We start from the raw sequence: 16,475 nt of genomic DNA on the forward strand, positions 1-16,475 counted from the left end.
AATGCGCAATTGCAAACAAGTGCTCTCAAAGCCGCGGTGTTGTGATTCCCAGTGCCACTTCCGTCGATATTTTAACGCAAACCACGATCTTTTCCTAAACCTAACTAAGTAGTTTCAAAGCCTAAACCTTAGTTGTTTCCTGTGAAGATGGAAGTTTATTTTGAAAAGACAGTATGCATGTAACAACCCAAAACAGACTCATGTTGCTGGACTTTTGCAGGAAAAACGCACGAAAAATGAGGAGTAACTTTTCATAAGATATCAATAAAACGATGATGAATTTATATCATTGTATAAAGAGAGTGACATGAGAAGATCAATCTCATGTCTGTAAGTTAAATCAGCTATAATCACTATTTTAAAGTGATTAGTGACTCGTCTAAAACATTTAAAAAAGGAATAACTTCAATAGAATCATTCTATACACTGTAGACTTACTCTGTACATTCTAATAGAATGTAAAGAAGTTACATTCTAATACAATGTGTTAAAGAAGCCCAGTCGTGTGGCTGTAAGCTCCTGAGGTGCTGCTCCCTCCGGAGTCGCCTGGTTGACGCGCTCGCTGCAGGCTAAACTACCTGTGAGGTGTGGTGCATTCGACACATCACAGAGACCTTTGTATGATGATCTGTAGCTCGTTTATTCTACATTATGTTGAACATTGTTGCTCCTGAATGGATCACAGCCAACCCAATTATTGTCAACACAGCTCCATGTCCTTGGTCATGGTGCCACAGAACTTAAAAGAATAAACTTCATAATTCTCAAAATTCTGACTCTTCGCTTTTTTATTAACATCATTTACTTGTACTTTTACTTTCAATACTTAAGTACATTTAATATCAGAAAATTACTTTTGATACTTAAGTACAATAAATATCAGATACTTTAAGACTTTTACTCAAGTAGTATTCTAATAGTTGACTTTTGCTTTTACTGGAGTGATTTTCCAGTAAAGTATCTTTACTTTTACTCAAGTTTGGCTTTTGGGTACTTTATACACCACTGGATAGATGTCATGTGTACAGAATGAACATCATAACAGAGTGCTGCTGGATGCCAGCGCAATGCCATCTATAGAGCATGAAACACTTACAAGCTCTGTCGCAAATACGGCTACTCATTCTCAGCATGATAACTTTGTAATATACCTTAAACCTATATGGTATAAAACCATGAAGCTATTGCTGAATACCGTAAATTTACTATAAGCATGATATTTTCCAATAGTCCTAGTTTATACTATTTGGGAAGGAATACGACAGTACAAATAAAGAAATAATGATGTAAACAATTTTGAGGCCTTAAAAAACCATAGAAGAAGAACAACAGTGTCGTCATCAGGTGAGAGGTCAAGCTAGTGTTTGTCAGCAGCAGCAGACAGGTCACGTCGCAGCGGCAGGTACGTGAACGCGTGGTAGCACAATAGTTGCACTTGATCTTCCGCCAATGAAAAATGTCCAGCAGACATGTCAAAAACGCTTGGATCCATCTGGATAAAGTGAACAAAAAGCCCGTATGGGGTGAATGTTACGCCGTCCACACCGCGGACTGGCTATTCGCAGAGGACACAGACGTGCCTCGATCAGCGATGGAGTCCAAATGGGATGAGTAAGTGTGGCTTCCATCCAACAACTCTTCAGCAATAGCTAGCACAGTTTTCACCAGCAACAGAGAGGAGTGGCAGGGCCACTTAACGCTTAACATTCAACCTATTGAGCATTCAGTGCCAGTTTGCTTTCTGAACTGCTAGTTTGGCCACTCACATTTTTCAGTGTGTTATGTTTGACCTACAATGTCTCGGAAATTAACTTGTTTGTGTAGGGGAGAATTATGCTAGTTAGCGTTCGCTGGCTAGCTTGATGTTAGCTAGCCGTAGCATAGCCGACACTGCTTAGTCTTGAAAAGTAATGTAAAACAGCACAACAACGCCGTTATCCCGTGTGAACAATGTTACAACATTGTTGTAGTTTATTATTCAATATGTGTGTGTGTGTTTGAACGTTATGCTCGCCACATTAACATGTCCCATTCGGTTTTTGTGTTCTAGCGTTAGCTTGTTGGCAAACACGGTAGCATGTTTTGGGGCTATTCAATTTCGTATTACGTCAAGCAGATAACTCGCTATTAGTATGCCTGTTTTTAGAGGTGTGTGTACCCGGTATATAGGCTGACATTAGCTATTAGGTCGCTAACACTACCGTCACTTTATTATAATGTAAAGCAGTGCTACTAAGGGCTTTGCATTTACTCCATGACCTGCAGAATATGTGTGAAATGTGCACAACTCATGCTATAATCATTTTAATAAAACATTTTTTCCTGAACTCTGACAAGCTCCAGTTTCGATTGGTTTCCTTATTATCTGTCTGAATTGGCACTATACAGTTTACAAAATGATTCTTGATTTTTCAAATGAAGTTAAAACATTTGCAGATATGGTCAGTGATGCAGAGGTCTGGAACCAAGCTCTTTTCTTGTAGCAGCATATGTAGAAGACTCCTGTTGCACCTCCACTGCTAGTTACAGTTTGGTTTTAAAATTGATTCATCCCTGTCTGTGTGCATGTGTGTAGTTTCAGCCCCGAAGAGAAGGACCTAGTAGATCCAAACGATGATGGATGCAGGTTTCCTGATCCATCTTCCCATGTGGATCCACTTCCATCTCCTAGTGCCTCATTCTCATCCCCTACATTACCTTGGTCACCACCCCACCGAGCTCCGTGGCCCCGGTCTCGTCATCGGAGAGCCAGGGGAGCTGCTGGGTCCCACCCCGACAAGGCCAGAGGACACCGTCAATTTAGAGCACCCGTTTACAGGCGGCGCGGCGGCTGCCGCAATTGTAGCCAATGGCGATACGGGCCGAGAGGACGCCAGCCAGACGTAACTTCATGGGAGCACCTTCCTGTGGTCATCCAGCCTACCAAGTGGTAGCAGGTTGTTGGGAGCATGCAGTGCAACCACTGCAGAGGCGAGGGGAGACACCAGATGACGTCCTGGTTGTGCCAAAGATGCCAGGTGCCCCTGTGTCTGATGCCGTATAGGAACTGCTACGCCAAGTGGCACGGTCAGAGGTGTTGAGTTCAGACGGTGGAAGTTCAGGGAGGAAAGGCATCGAAAGTTGAGGTTCCTAGTGCACCACATTTGTTTTTACTTTCTCTGAGTAATTCCTTCAGAGTACAGGAAAAATTCTCTGGAGAAATGTTTTCTTTAGGGGTTTGGTCAACTGGTTTGCACCCCATTATTATTCACATATTCCCACTGGGATTATAGATTTATGGTAAAACTATTTCTATTGAGTTTTTCCAGTTTCTGTAATTGTTTGTTTCTACTTTTATTTGAGATAAGTTGCATGTGGTTGTTTGGCTTTATCTTTAGACCACTTACATTTAGGAGGCTAAATGTTGTAGTGAAAAAGATGTTACTGAACATTGATATCCAGAAGTCGCACAATGTAATGGGAAGCCAGTAAGACGCATACACATTCATCACGTTGGCCACCTGCAAGATGGCGGCATGATTTCAGTGTTTAGTTTAAACGTATAACTCCCAGTAAACATTTCATTTGGTTTAATATGAGATTCTGCTTTCCATCTAGCACTGCTGAATGTTCTGCAGTCGTTTTTTTTCGAGGTTATTCATTGTATTGCTTGATCCAAAACCAAGATATATTCCCTGTTGTCTGCAGCGTCTCTGAATGAAAACACACCCAGTGTAGTTTTGACAATGTCTACTGCAAATTGCGACAAAAACAAAAGAACACGTTAAATGAATGTGGTTTCCATCTTGTTTTATTGTAGTTGGATTTCCTTTGCGTCCAGGAAATTACTTGCAGCATGAGAAATAATGGACTTTTTTTTCCCCTGTAAGAGCTTTTTATTCTTAAAGTCTTGAGTTGACCACATGTGTTACTTTGGTTATTTAGCGTCACAGTTCTGAAGTTGCCAGAAGGCCTCAACCTCAGAACTGTGACGGTAAATAACCAAAGTCAGCGTACAGTATGGGATTTGACTTGTAAGTCTACTTAACCAACAGTAGTGGAAAGAAGCATGCTGATGTCTTACTCAAGTAAAAAGTAAAACATCTCCAGATTTGTGTTAAATGTACTTAATAAAAGTATGATTTAGAATGGCTTCTTTCTGTGCACCTTTTGTTGAATGAATGAATGAATGTTGTAACTGGTCTAGGTGGAGCTTCATCAAAACAACCTCGACAAAGCACTGTACGAGCACTACCTTCATTTTTAGATAGTGATATTTAGCAATGCATTATATCGTGACAATTTAGCTTTGAAAATGTTCTACGGGACTTGACTTGTCGCAGTGAAAGAAAAGCACAGGCGTCACAACATGAACCATAACGACGAGCCACACAGCTGCGAAATGGAATACAGCCATCATTTATTTAATCATTTACACCTGTGGCTTTCCTACCCGGACATGTCACTGTACTAGCACCTCACAATTGTGCTTGAAGTAAATTTAAGCAGTTACGTTGACCGGTGAACCACTTAAACTATCAGATGATTGACAGAAGATTACTCTGCGACTATTCAGATAAATGATTCACTGCTTTCGTCGGCCATTTATCAAGTAAAATTGACGGTTCCAGGTTTTGGAGGATTATTTGTCGCTTTTCTGGTTTGTATGATTGTAATTCTAATATTTTAGGGTTTTGAACGGTTTGTCGAACAAAGCTCGTAATTTGCCGATTACACTTTGGCAACTTGTGATGGGCAATTGTCAAACAATTCATCAACAAAGAATATTACTAGTTGCAGCCCTTTTTTATATTCCATTCTAAATGTTTTATTAAATAACTTGATTTATTCTGCTTTTCTGGAAGTGTTTCTCTTTGTGGACAGTATTTTGAATTCAGAAGTCGTCTCGCCTTTCGGTTAGATGAAATATCGGAGATAAAATTGAGAATCTACAATAATATAACAAAAGGATGCGTTCAAAGGCCTCACTTCCTGTCCTGTTAATGCACGGACAAGTAGACGGGGTCCATCTAGCAGCCTCGTCCACCTCGTTGGTCTGGCTGCAGAAAAATTACAGATTGGTGGATGTTTTCACCAAATCTATAATGTTCCACATGAGGCAGTGTTGTGCTTTCTTTGCTGTGTTTGTGTGTGTGTGTGTGTGTGTGTGTGTGTGTGTGTGTGTGTGTGTTTGAGCACACATTCTCCCCCTCTCCCTGGTGGTGCTGGGCTGTTTGGCAGGATAAATATAGCCGCGTGTTGGTGTAAAGCTGTTTTTCTCCTCGGCTTTTGTAGCTTTAATCAAAAGCAATCTGGAGGAGGGAGAAGCGGAAGGGAGGGGGGGGGGGGTAGAGGAAGGGGTGGTCGATGCCAGAGTGTTTTATTTTAGCTCTCTTTTAAAGAGTCATCGGGGAGTGTTCAGGAGTAATGACAACCCTGGTGGCTGGAGGAGAGGGACCAACTCTAACCTCCGTGTCCTCCATCCGCTGTCTCTATTATTTCTAGCTGTTTGAAAGCGCTGTAGATCAGAATTGTTGCCATTCAGTAGGGAAAATATAAAAACCTTTTGAAATTCATATTTGAAAACGATGTCAAGGTATCATCAGTTTTGTAGCACACCAACTAGCACACTGTATATCTTAACATGCAAAAATATCCTATTTACTTAATCATCCATTCCTCTTTAAATCTGATTCCAAAAGACAAAACTCTGTAGAATGCTCACTTGAAATAATAACAATAAAAAACATTTAGAAAAATGAAGAACCAATTTGGGCTTAAAACATTGTTCTTGTCTCTAAATGAAATGAAGTGAAATTCTTAAAGGGAGCATTGTGCAGTGTTGCTAGTCTTTGGGAAGCAGAAATCACTGGACAGCTGTTGGACTGGAGCAGAAAAAGGTGCGTGTGTTTTGCAAACTGAATTTGCAAAACTGAGCAAACTCCATCCACCGAGGAAGACTTGTGAGATGCAGGAATAACTTGGACCTTGACTTATGATTCTTTAAAAAAAAAACATTTGGTGTATCACTGTAGATTGGTTTTATTGTATTGCCTGTCACCATGCAATTTATCCCTCTCGCTTAAGTCAAATAAAGTTTGTAAAAAAAACAAAAACAGCTAGGACTGTAACCAACAATCACATTCAATATCAATCTGCCAATAATGTATTGATTTATTGTTGAGTCGATACCAAGTTGGAAGAACCTGGTATTTTTGCTGAAGCGGAAAATACTTCGATGCAGTGGATTGGCAACATTGTGGCCGTTTTATTCTTTTGTTAAGCGATTGAGTTGTTTCTAAACTCTGCGCAGTGCGGCTTGTTTTTTTTGGTAAATGATCAAAAAAAGAAAATGAATGTGGCATTTAAGGTACCAAAAAATAGCATTTTTGTCTCTGTGCTCATTGGATGCATTGACACGCAAAAACACTTTATTGTTAATCTTTAAAAAAAAAAACTGCCTGTCAATCAAAGTTTCTCTGGGGAACACAATGTGAAATGATGATTTTAAGAGAAATATGAGCTGGAATTAAAAATGAAGACTGTAGACATGAGTGTAAAAAAAAAAAAACGATCTGAAATTGGACTCTCCGCTGTAGCGCGCCAACCTATAGTCGGTGTGCATATGTGTGACGGGACAAATAGAAAGCAAGAAGACGGGAGATATTGCTTTGGCAAGCAGGTTGAATATCCTCTCGTTATCCAGTTGGCGTTGTGTGCTTCCATTTGGAGGCCAGACGCAGCCCACACTGGAAGCCAAGCTGCTCCCTGGTACAACTGCCACCATCTCTTTGGAAAAAAAGAAAACCTTCTACAAAAGGCTTTTTTTCTGGACCACTCATTGGCAGCAGTGCAGCTCTTTAGGAGGTGCAATGTTCTATTTCCTGTTAGACAGTCGGGCATCGGATAAGAGGTTGTCAACGTATAGTTCCTGTTGGAACCATTACTGTGATACCAGTGTCGGACGCATTACTTATCTCCGACAAAGCAATGCTCCTAGTCTCTAATCTAATCTCTATCCATGCCCTCTTTTTTTTATGAACTAGGTGATCTGGGTGTGTAATAACTGCCGAAAGCAGCAGGAGCTCCTGACCAAGCCGGGCGAATGGTTCACCGGTCCGGCCGGGAAGCCCACCGGACTCGGTTCGGCCATCAGCGAGCCGTCCGTGTGCCAGACGCTCGGCGACAAGAAGCTTCGGTCTCGCTCCCAAGCGCCCCCGGGCTCCACCGCGGTGATCCAAGACCCCAACCGACCCGGTGCGCCTGGGACCGTGCCCGGCGTCGACACCCGGTCGCGCAGTGAACCACCACGAGATACGTAAGCTGAAGCAATTGTTGTAGGACAAGACGGGCGTAAGGGCAGCATTCAAACTGATGAAATATTCAGTTTTGCTAAAGTGATGCAGAAAAGGTATCATACCCTATACCAACATTTGACATGCTTTAACCAGGTGGCAACCTCCGGGTTTGAAAGGTGAAGCCAATGTGAATATAAATTGTATATAAATATGAGAAAATGACCCGTAAGCTTATGGACTACAGTTTTGATTCCTCGAGTTCAGCGTTTTGGCTGTCGCCATCACCTGTTTTTCCGCATCCAGAAGTGACACGAGAGGGTGGAGTTCAACCGAACGCTGAATATGACATTTTTAGTTGACCAAAATGTTACAATTAACTTTCATGAGCTGAAAACACACTGGGAAAGGGTTAAAGTTTTAAGACGACAATTTGGACAACACCCTGACACCACCGTGGTTTCGACCTGTCAATCACAAGGTAGCCTCGCCCAAAAGCATTCTCTGCTTCATGGTTTATTTTACTCTAAATTTGACCATCATTTAATAAATTATTATAACATTATGCTGTATCGAAGAAGACTTTAAACTAGGGATTGAGACAATAGACTTATGTTTACAATCTTTACTGAGGGAATAAATCAAGTGTAAGGGTGATTTTCTCATAGACTTTTATACAATCTGACTTGCTTTTGCAACCAGAGGAGTCGCCCCCTGATGGCCATTGGGAAGAATGCAAGTTTAAGACACTTATCAGAACCGGAGGTTGCCGCCTGCTCCACACCCAAGATGATCAGGGTAATTGGACTTCAGAAAAGCTCACCCAGAGCCACAGAAGTCATGATTATATTGTTTATGACAGGCAGAGTTTGACTAACCATGACTAGTACAGTGAAATTGGTGGAATGCCCCTTTTAAATTGCTTCCTCTTAGCCACCAGGAAGAAAACAGCCCTTGTAAAATATGTTAATATTTACATTATGGCGCATTCATCATATGTTTTGTTTTTATACAGCGGTGTCTCTAGTAAGCGGCCTGTGTCGTTGTTTCCGATGATTGTAATGGAAGAATGCAGTCAGTTCCTAAACACCGGATAGTAGAATGGGCCGGCACTCGGGACTCTCTGTCAGTGGACCACGAACGTTAACAATGAAATGTTTTTCTCTCTCTCTTCCCATATTGGTTGCTCCCCAGGAGAAATGGAAGGGGAGGCAGAGGAGCTGGTCGGGGAGAGCATCAGCCGGGTCAGCCCAGACTGCAGACCCAGGTCTCCATGGACCGGGACCTCCGGGGGGAGTCCAGGGAGCGCAGGGAGAGCCGGCGGCTGTCGAAGGGACGCTCTTTGGAGCACGATCCTGTGGGAGGAGTCAGCGGGGTAAGGCGGACAGAAGAGGGGGGCTACTATCACATGGACCACAGCGGTGCCCCCCCTCGCCAAGCAGGGCCGGTCCCACCTGGAGGCCGGGGCCACCCTGTGCAGGGTCGCGGCGGGGGTGTGGGAGGGGATGTTGGGGATGGCGTGCGACCCGGTCAGAGGACGGTGGGTGGGGTGGGCGGGCCACACGAACACACCCTCGCTCAGCAACCCCTTCCCCCTGAACTCAGAGAGCCTCCCAGCTCGGCCCCCGGCCAGGGGCCCATGGTGAGACGGACCAAACGGGAGAAGGCTGAAAGCATGCTGCGCAACGACTCGCTGAGCTCCGACCAATCGGAATCCCTGCGCCCGCCACCGCCGAGGCCCTACAAGTCGAAGCGGGGGCTGGGGGCCGGGGGGAAGAGGCAGACCAGCGTCAGCAGTTCGGAGGAGGAGGGAGGGACCACGCCCGAGTACAGCAGCTGTGAGGATGCCGAGATCGAGAGTGTCAGCGAGAGAGGTGAGAGACCGAAGTAAACAAACTGCCTTTAACTTCCACCCGGGAGGGTGTAGAAAATATCGACATCTGTCAGTTCGTTCATTAGTTTATCCATCATCACACGAGATATCTGAGGCAATTTATATTTTTGAGAAAATTCATCACTGCTTCATGGCAGTTTCTTACACTTTTAGGACCAAGGAGGTACTTTTAACTACAGGTTGAAACATTTTTAAATCACCACAAACGTATCTCTTAGATCACGTGTTAAACTGATGCAACAATAATAATCTTTATTTGAATAGCACATTTCATACAGACCATGTAGCTGAATAAAATGAATAAAAACAGAAAATCTTGGGTCGGAAGAAAGCATGCGCTTCGCCCTTCCATTTTAAGTGTAATTTAAAGACTTTCAACAGATGAAGTGGTTCGACATAAGTGTTTATTTGCAACTTTAAGCAGCTTCCTCATATTCTCTGTGTAGTGTATTGTGGGACAATAGTGTACACCTACGGCACACTTACAAATCTGACGTTTCTTTGCCTGTGTACCTTCTTTTTGAGCAAACTTAATTTTCTCTTTTTCCGGTGTGAGAATGTAAGTATGGAATTTGCACACACCTCTAAGTTCAGAGGAAGGGATTTTCCATTCATAGCGATGCTCTCCTGTCATATGAGACACCGAAGAGGAAGTAAAACGTGGAGGCACACCATGAATGAAGGTACTGTTGGCTAATGCTAAACTACATCACAAGTATTTTTTACTGTAGCGCTGCGTGGATCAATTTCAACACACAGTCAAGCTAGAAAACAACAAACAGTAGTGACTCCAAACTGACACCTCAAAAAGGTGTGGAAGAAAGAAGTGAGTGAACTTAAAACCCGGCTGACCAACAAGTAGCTCCCAAACAGCTACAGCACAGTGGCTGTTATTGGAAGTCAAGAAAGATTGCTGGAGATTAATGCAAATTGTTTTACAAAATGCTTTGCCTTGTTAAATAACTTGAAACTTCACAATACAGCTTGTCTTTAACGACTGTATTCGGGTTTAATTATTGCAATGTATGCGTTATGAGGCAATGCATTTTGTGTGTGTGTGTGTGTGTGTGCGTGTGTGTGATGGGGCAGCTTGACCCCAGTTGATCCCGCATGTGGCATCACATTGCCAACTACGTCTTCAAACCTCGGAAACACACTTTGGTGTCATGTCCAAGCTGGGTCATGTCACTTCACTAGTAACCACTGCAAGGCACTCTGGCTCATGGAGTAGTATTCTACTGTTCTTTTAATTCTAGTAGACCTCCTTGCTAGAACCTCCGGTTCTCGTGAAGCCAATGCGGAAGTGCCTTTAACTTGAATTCTCTTTAGTGTCCACCAGGGGGCGACTCCTCTGGTTGTATGAAAATTACTCTACTTCTCTCTTGATTTATTCCCTCAGTAAACATTGTAAACATGAGTTTATGGTCTCAATCTCTAGTTTCAAGTCTTCTTCAATACAGCATGATGTTCATTTAGTACATTATGGTCCATTTAGAGTCAAAACAATAAAGCTGTGTATGCTTTAGGGCGGGGCTACCTTGTGATTGACAGGTCGTTATCTCCACCACAGTCCAAATAAGGTCACTTAGGTTCACCGGCTGCAAAAAAACAAGATGGCGACAGCCAAAATGCCAAATTCGAAGCTTCAAACCCATAGTCCAAAAACCAATGGGTGACATCACGACGACTACATCCACTTCTTATACACAGTCTATATTAGGGGTGGAACAATACACGATTGTTATATTTACAGCCATGGATATGAGACCCTACTCTAGAGTGGAACACGCAGGCTGAACAAACATGCTTAATGTTATTGAGCCCCGTGACACCACTCATTCACGAGCCCATTTCGCCAGACCATAATTCCTGCTTTGTAAAAGAAAACAAAAGCCCAAACAGAGAAATGTCCGAAGCACCCGCTGTTCCTCTGACAACAGACAACCGGATGTCACAGACTACACAAAGCTACCTGACTGTAACGACACGTTACCTCACTGCTGAATGGGAGATGAACAGCCATGTTCTTCAGCCACGCCCCCTTCAGAGTCTCACAAGGATTTGGCCTTTCTGCTTTTTTGCTGTATTGAAAAGCTACCGAACCGTGGCACCACTGTGTCGTATTGAACCCTAGTCTCTATGGTTCTGACACTTCCACAAAAGGAATATGTCATATGTCCATAAACAGAGTTCATCCCCAGAAATGATGCTCCTTCTTTTGAAGTTTTCTGTATGCCTTTGATTGGTCATCCGATGAATGATTGTCGGTGATACACCAGCATCAACCTTTATAGGAGAGCTGGCCCTTGATGAGCATATCAATCGAATGAGCAAACATCATTTTTCTAACAATAAAAGGGGTTGGACCCAGACCAGGTCCCCTTTGACATCGATCAAGAGGACGTTTAGGATGAGAGTGTTCTGTCAGGCCAGGTTGTTTTAAACAACACCGGCGTGGCAGCGAGATGCTGCTTCCTTTTTTAGCTCGAGACCGAAGCCAGGTCAGTTCCGAGATGCGCTTGCTGGCAGCCGAGAAGCGTCCTGGCATGTAAATCATTGTAAGATCAGCTTAGGGAAACACACACGCGTGCACACACACGTGCACACACACACACACACACTCAAATATGGAGTCAGTCACAGTACAGTAGATCCTATTATGATCTGTTCAAGTATCCTCCTACATGCTACCAACTCATCCTCTAACAGGAAGGAAGGCAGGAAAAAGCACAACCCAAATATGACAACACATCATCATACAATGCACCTTGATTCACAACTTTTGCTTTTCAACTGCTTATCCCAGAGTTTGTCAATCTTTTTATAGACCTCCAAAATCTGCAGCACTTGCTAGATTTGTAAAAAAAAACAGCTGTCCCGAAGTTATGACTGAGAAATCTCAGTCGGAGGGCGAGGTTCAGCTCACGGTCAATTGGCATTTACTGGTCAAAGTACAGATATTCCATTTTAATAGATTCAATGTAGATTGATTGATACTTTAATACTCTATTAAACTTTTTCAGGCAATATGGAGGTAGATTTTGTGGTGCGCCCTCTAGTATTTTCTCAGTTTCTTTTAGTTTTTTCCCCCCAGTTTTCTGTTCTCAAACCTTTTATTACATAACAGTCCTGTTTATTCTTTACTGTTTATTGTTGTCTTTGTTCCTTATTATTTATATTTCTATGTCAGTACATTGATTGATACAAAACAAAAATGGAAGTTACTTCTTTGTGCTCAGATATTTGGCAAATTAAGGTGATACTGATTCTAATCCTTCTGCACAACAAGTGACCCTCCACGGAGGCCTGACCCTCCACGGAGGCCTGACCCCATGGTGCCTATGTCTTCTTCATTCAGGTCCTCGTAGGACGAGAAACACAAGAACACACATTCACCCATGTGGCCCAACCCACTGCACAGACTCACGTTCACGCTGGAGTCATGCAACTGAGAACTCAGTTGTCTATCGTTGGAGCGTCCGCTTTAAGATGACATAACGTCACTATAAGTTGTCACAACCCGTTAACTTCATAGCCTCCTGGCTTCTAGGAACGCTTGGCTCTGTTTTGCTCTGTGTCATAACAGTGTTGTCTCGAACGCCGCCCCTCGGCCCATGTGTACGGACTGAAGCAGGATACTATGTGTAATTCTCTGAAATATCCCACTGAACATGAGAGCAATGCACCAGTTCCAGTCTGTCAACATGGCTGTTACTGAAAGGAAAAACACATTTTAACTTGTGTTTGCATGCATACTGTTTACTCTCGCTGTATAGTAGTATTAATACAAGCACCTGTTGAATTGGTGTGAAACTGGGCCAGTTACCAAATTAAAGGAACCCTTTATAGCAAAACTATCCCTACTTAAAATTCACTTACCAGCCATTTCCAAAGCTTTCGGCTGTATTGTTTTTAAAATCAAATGGTAAATGTAATAAAAAAATACAAATTAAAAGCTTTTTTCTTTTTTTTTCTTTTTTTTCTTTTTACATATTTTTAAAAACTGGCTCAAAATAAATTTTCGAATAAAATTGCGATTTTAAATTAATTTATTAATAAATAATTGTAAGACCGAATAAGTAAAAAGAATAATTCGATTTATTTAAAATGTAATTGTGTTTTTATTTTGTTTGTGAGTTTTATGATGTATCATTTAACTGAAAATGTAATTACTCAAGTTGATTAATATCAACTCCAGCGTCTGTACCACGGTGGAAAGCATCAATAAATGAAAGTAATATGACTGCTTTTCTGCAACGTTTTGCAGTCAGAACCTTCATTTTTTGTGATATTACCTTATAATGATCATCAGCATTTGGCCACCATTTACCAAAGGATGGAGTAATTCAACAGCATCATGTCTAGGAATGATGTCAAGCATTTTAAACGCTCTTTTGGCATCATCACTACCACTGTGGTGGTTACATTTCTAATTCCAGCTCAGGCCTGAAGATTCAATAAACTTAACCCTCTCCACTGTAAACAAATACCTTCCACATTTGGCCTGGCTGTGTATGAGAGGACTCGGGCTGGTATGTGCTGTGTATACAGTCACTCCTGTATCTGTGTGTGTGTGAATGTATGAAGGAGGTCTCAGCTTCACCCACAGTATTCTGAACCAGTCTCTCTTCTCTTGTAGGCGACTGGGAGTGCTACCCCCATGACCCCACCGTATGGCATGTAAGTCATTTTTATTTCTTTTTTTTATTTGGATCATATTCACCATAAAAGTTTTCCGATCCGCATGAAGCCGAGCTAGTGGAGAACAGAAGTTTACTTTGCGTTTCAAAGGAGATGATGAGAGTTGGTGTGCACTTCTCTGTACTGTGCTTTTTGTGTTTCCTATTTATCCCAAGGAATCCATTAATGTAGAACACGTGAGTTTTCTCAGGAAATATTTTCCAGATCCGTGTGTTTACACCAGCAGATGTCAAACAATTATTTTAAAGGGACACTTTGACATGCTGATCCATGTCAGTGTCCGTCACACAAAGAAAACACCTCAGACTTCATGAGGCGTTCAGCAGCCAAACCATGGCCAGTGCATATAGAATATCACAACATTTAAACTTAACTTAATATTCCTCCAGCAGTAGCTGGTCTTGTAGTTTTGTGTGTGTGTGTATGTATGTATGTATGTATGTATGTATGTATGTATGTATGTATGTATGTGTGTGTATATATGTATGTATGTATGTATGTGTGTGTGTGTGTATGTATGTGTATATATGTGTATATGTATATGTATGTATATATGTATGTGTATATATATATATATATTTGGGTAAATGTCCCTCTGTCTCTTGTCGTCTCCCCCGTCGCAGCATCCTGTCACCTGGCAGCCTTCCAAGGAGGGAGACCATCTAATAGGACGAATCACCCTCAGCAAGAGGAGCGGCACCATGCCAAAAGAAGCCGGAGCTCTGCTGGGGTTAAAGGTCAGAGCGGGTAGCAAACGTATTATTATTTTAAAGTCACCCATGACGGATCTGTGACACAAATCTCTCTCTCTCGCTCTCTCCAGGTGGTGGGAGGCAGAATAACAGAGTCAGGGAGATTAGGTGCCTTCATCACTAAAGTCAAGAAGGGAAGCCTGGCTGACGTGGTGGGACATCTCAGAGCAGGTAGTCTAAACCGCCACGTATGTTACACAATCGGCACGCAAAGACAGCAAAAAGACCAACACGTGGCCTTTCATGACATCCTAAAATCAGTTTTAGAGGTTTTGTTTAACGCAGTGCAATGTCTATTCTATACTTCTAATGCAATGTATGAGACTAAGCAGGGCTGTTTAGCTCAATACATTGTAGCTTTATGGTTTCATATCTTTAATTAGCATCATTGGTTTTACATAAAACGCATAAGGTGGTCAATATTCGATATGTTTCTAATTGTCAACAAATCTCATAAAAAGGCCAAAATGAGGAATTTATAACAATCCTGATATTCAACTACAAAGCCTTTTTTTTAAAACAAGTTTTACATTTGTGGCCTGTTTGCCTGTCTGATTGGCATGGATGGGTTGTTTGGAAAGGGAGTAACACGTTGTTGCTTTTGGTCTTTTCATGGGATTTGGTGACAGAAACGAAAAATATACAATAAAGATGAAAAGTCCCTAAATTCGTCCGAATCCCTGACCGCGCCCAGCCCTCATGACCAACTTTTCACACGCATGTCCAAATTCCAGGGGATGAAGTTCTGCAGTGGAACGGGAAGCTGTTACCAGGGGCGACCATGAAGGAAGTTTACAACATCATCCTGGAATCTCAAGCCGAGCCGCAAGTGGAGCTGGTGGTATCCAGGCCTATTGGGTAAGTCAGGAATAAAAACACACCCTTATACACCCGTCAGTGTCATATTTAGATGTTAAAAAATTGGCCAGTCTAAATGTCGCATTGAATTGAACCCCTATCTAACCAAGACGTGTTTAGTGAGACTGACTCAGAGTTGGCCAACCTCGGATAGGACCGAAGACAGGGACGTTTATTTGTGTTCTGACCGCGACTGTGTGTCTGCATTCAAAATGAACAAAAAGAAAAGTCTGCCATTACCCTGACTTTACACTGCCAAGCTTTGTAACAGGAGCGCCTCCGCTTTTGTTGCGTTTATTTCTCGGATGACACAAGGTGAATCATCGCTGAGCGGGTGTAAGACTCATATTTTTTTGTTGGTTGACGCCTTGTAAAAACTCAACCAAGCCAGGCGTGATTCTATTTGTGAGTGCAATAGTTTTCCTACAGTTTTAAAAGTGACTGATTTAAAATAATGCATCATTTCTAGCCATGAGCGTCATAAAATGCATATATCTAAGACACATAATGGTTTATATGTTCCCTCTGAAATGACTAGTCCACAAAGGGAAAGCTCAGCATCCTAATTTAGGTTCTTTTGCTCGATACTTTTGAAAAATGTTGAGGATGTTGTCTTTAGGACTTATTAAAATAGAATTGTATTGAATTGAATGACTCAGTATAAGGTGGAGTATGTTGAATTAGGGACGCATTTCATTATTCCATGCAGACAGGAAATATCTAATAATTGCACATCAACAGCAGCTCATAACTGAACTGATGCTAACTTCCTGATTTATCTCTGGATATCAAATGTCTTGAAGTCACAGATACTGTAATATATGTATTGATATTGATGATAATTTGTTGAAAATGCATTTAGTTTTTTTCCAGTAAACTATTGTAGGGTTAGTTAAGTTTGTGTGAAGATGAGAAAATGACCGTGTTTGGATAAATGATGCATTCAGTGTGTTGTGATGTGAGAGACATTATTTCACTTGAGCCACATTGATAAGT

The 16,475-nt window shown here is 42.0% G+C and overlaps 1 protein-coding gene across 2 annotated transcripts in view; it reads left to right on the forward strand.

Moving 5' to 3' along the window:
* Positions 1–16,475, forward strand: part of rims1a (regulating synaptic membrane exocytosis 1a) — a gene marked incomplete at both ends in the record, with an annotated part of 97,215 nt that overhangs the window by 47,748 nt on the left and 32,992 nt on the right. For both annotated transcript variants that reach the window (XM_079279683.1, XM_079279682.1), the window contains 6 exons: positions 7,026–7,297; positions 8,469–9,148; positions 13,808–13,848; positions 14,493–14,606; positions 14,693–14,792; positions 15,356–15,479. In XM_079279683.1, coding sequence (XP_079135809.1) covers positions 7,026–7,297; positions 8,469–9,148; positions 13,808–13,848; positions 14,493–14,606; positions 14,693–14,792; positions 15,356–15,479 — 1,331 coding nt within the window. The remainder of the gene's footprint in view (positions 1–7,025; positions 7,298–8,468; positions 9,149–13,807; positions 13,849–14,492; positions 14,607–14,692; positions 14,793–15,355; positions 15,480–16,475) is intronic.

Source organism: Melanostigma gelatinosum (genome assembly GCF_949748355.1).
Source record: "Melanostigma gelatinosum genome assembly, chromosome: 12".
Classification (NCBI taxonomy): domain Eukaryota; kingdom Metazoa; phylum Chordata; class Actinopteri; order Perciformes; family Zoarcidae; genus Melanostigma; species Melanostigma gelatinosum.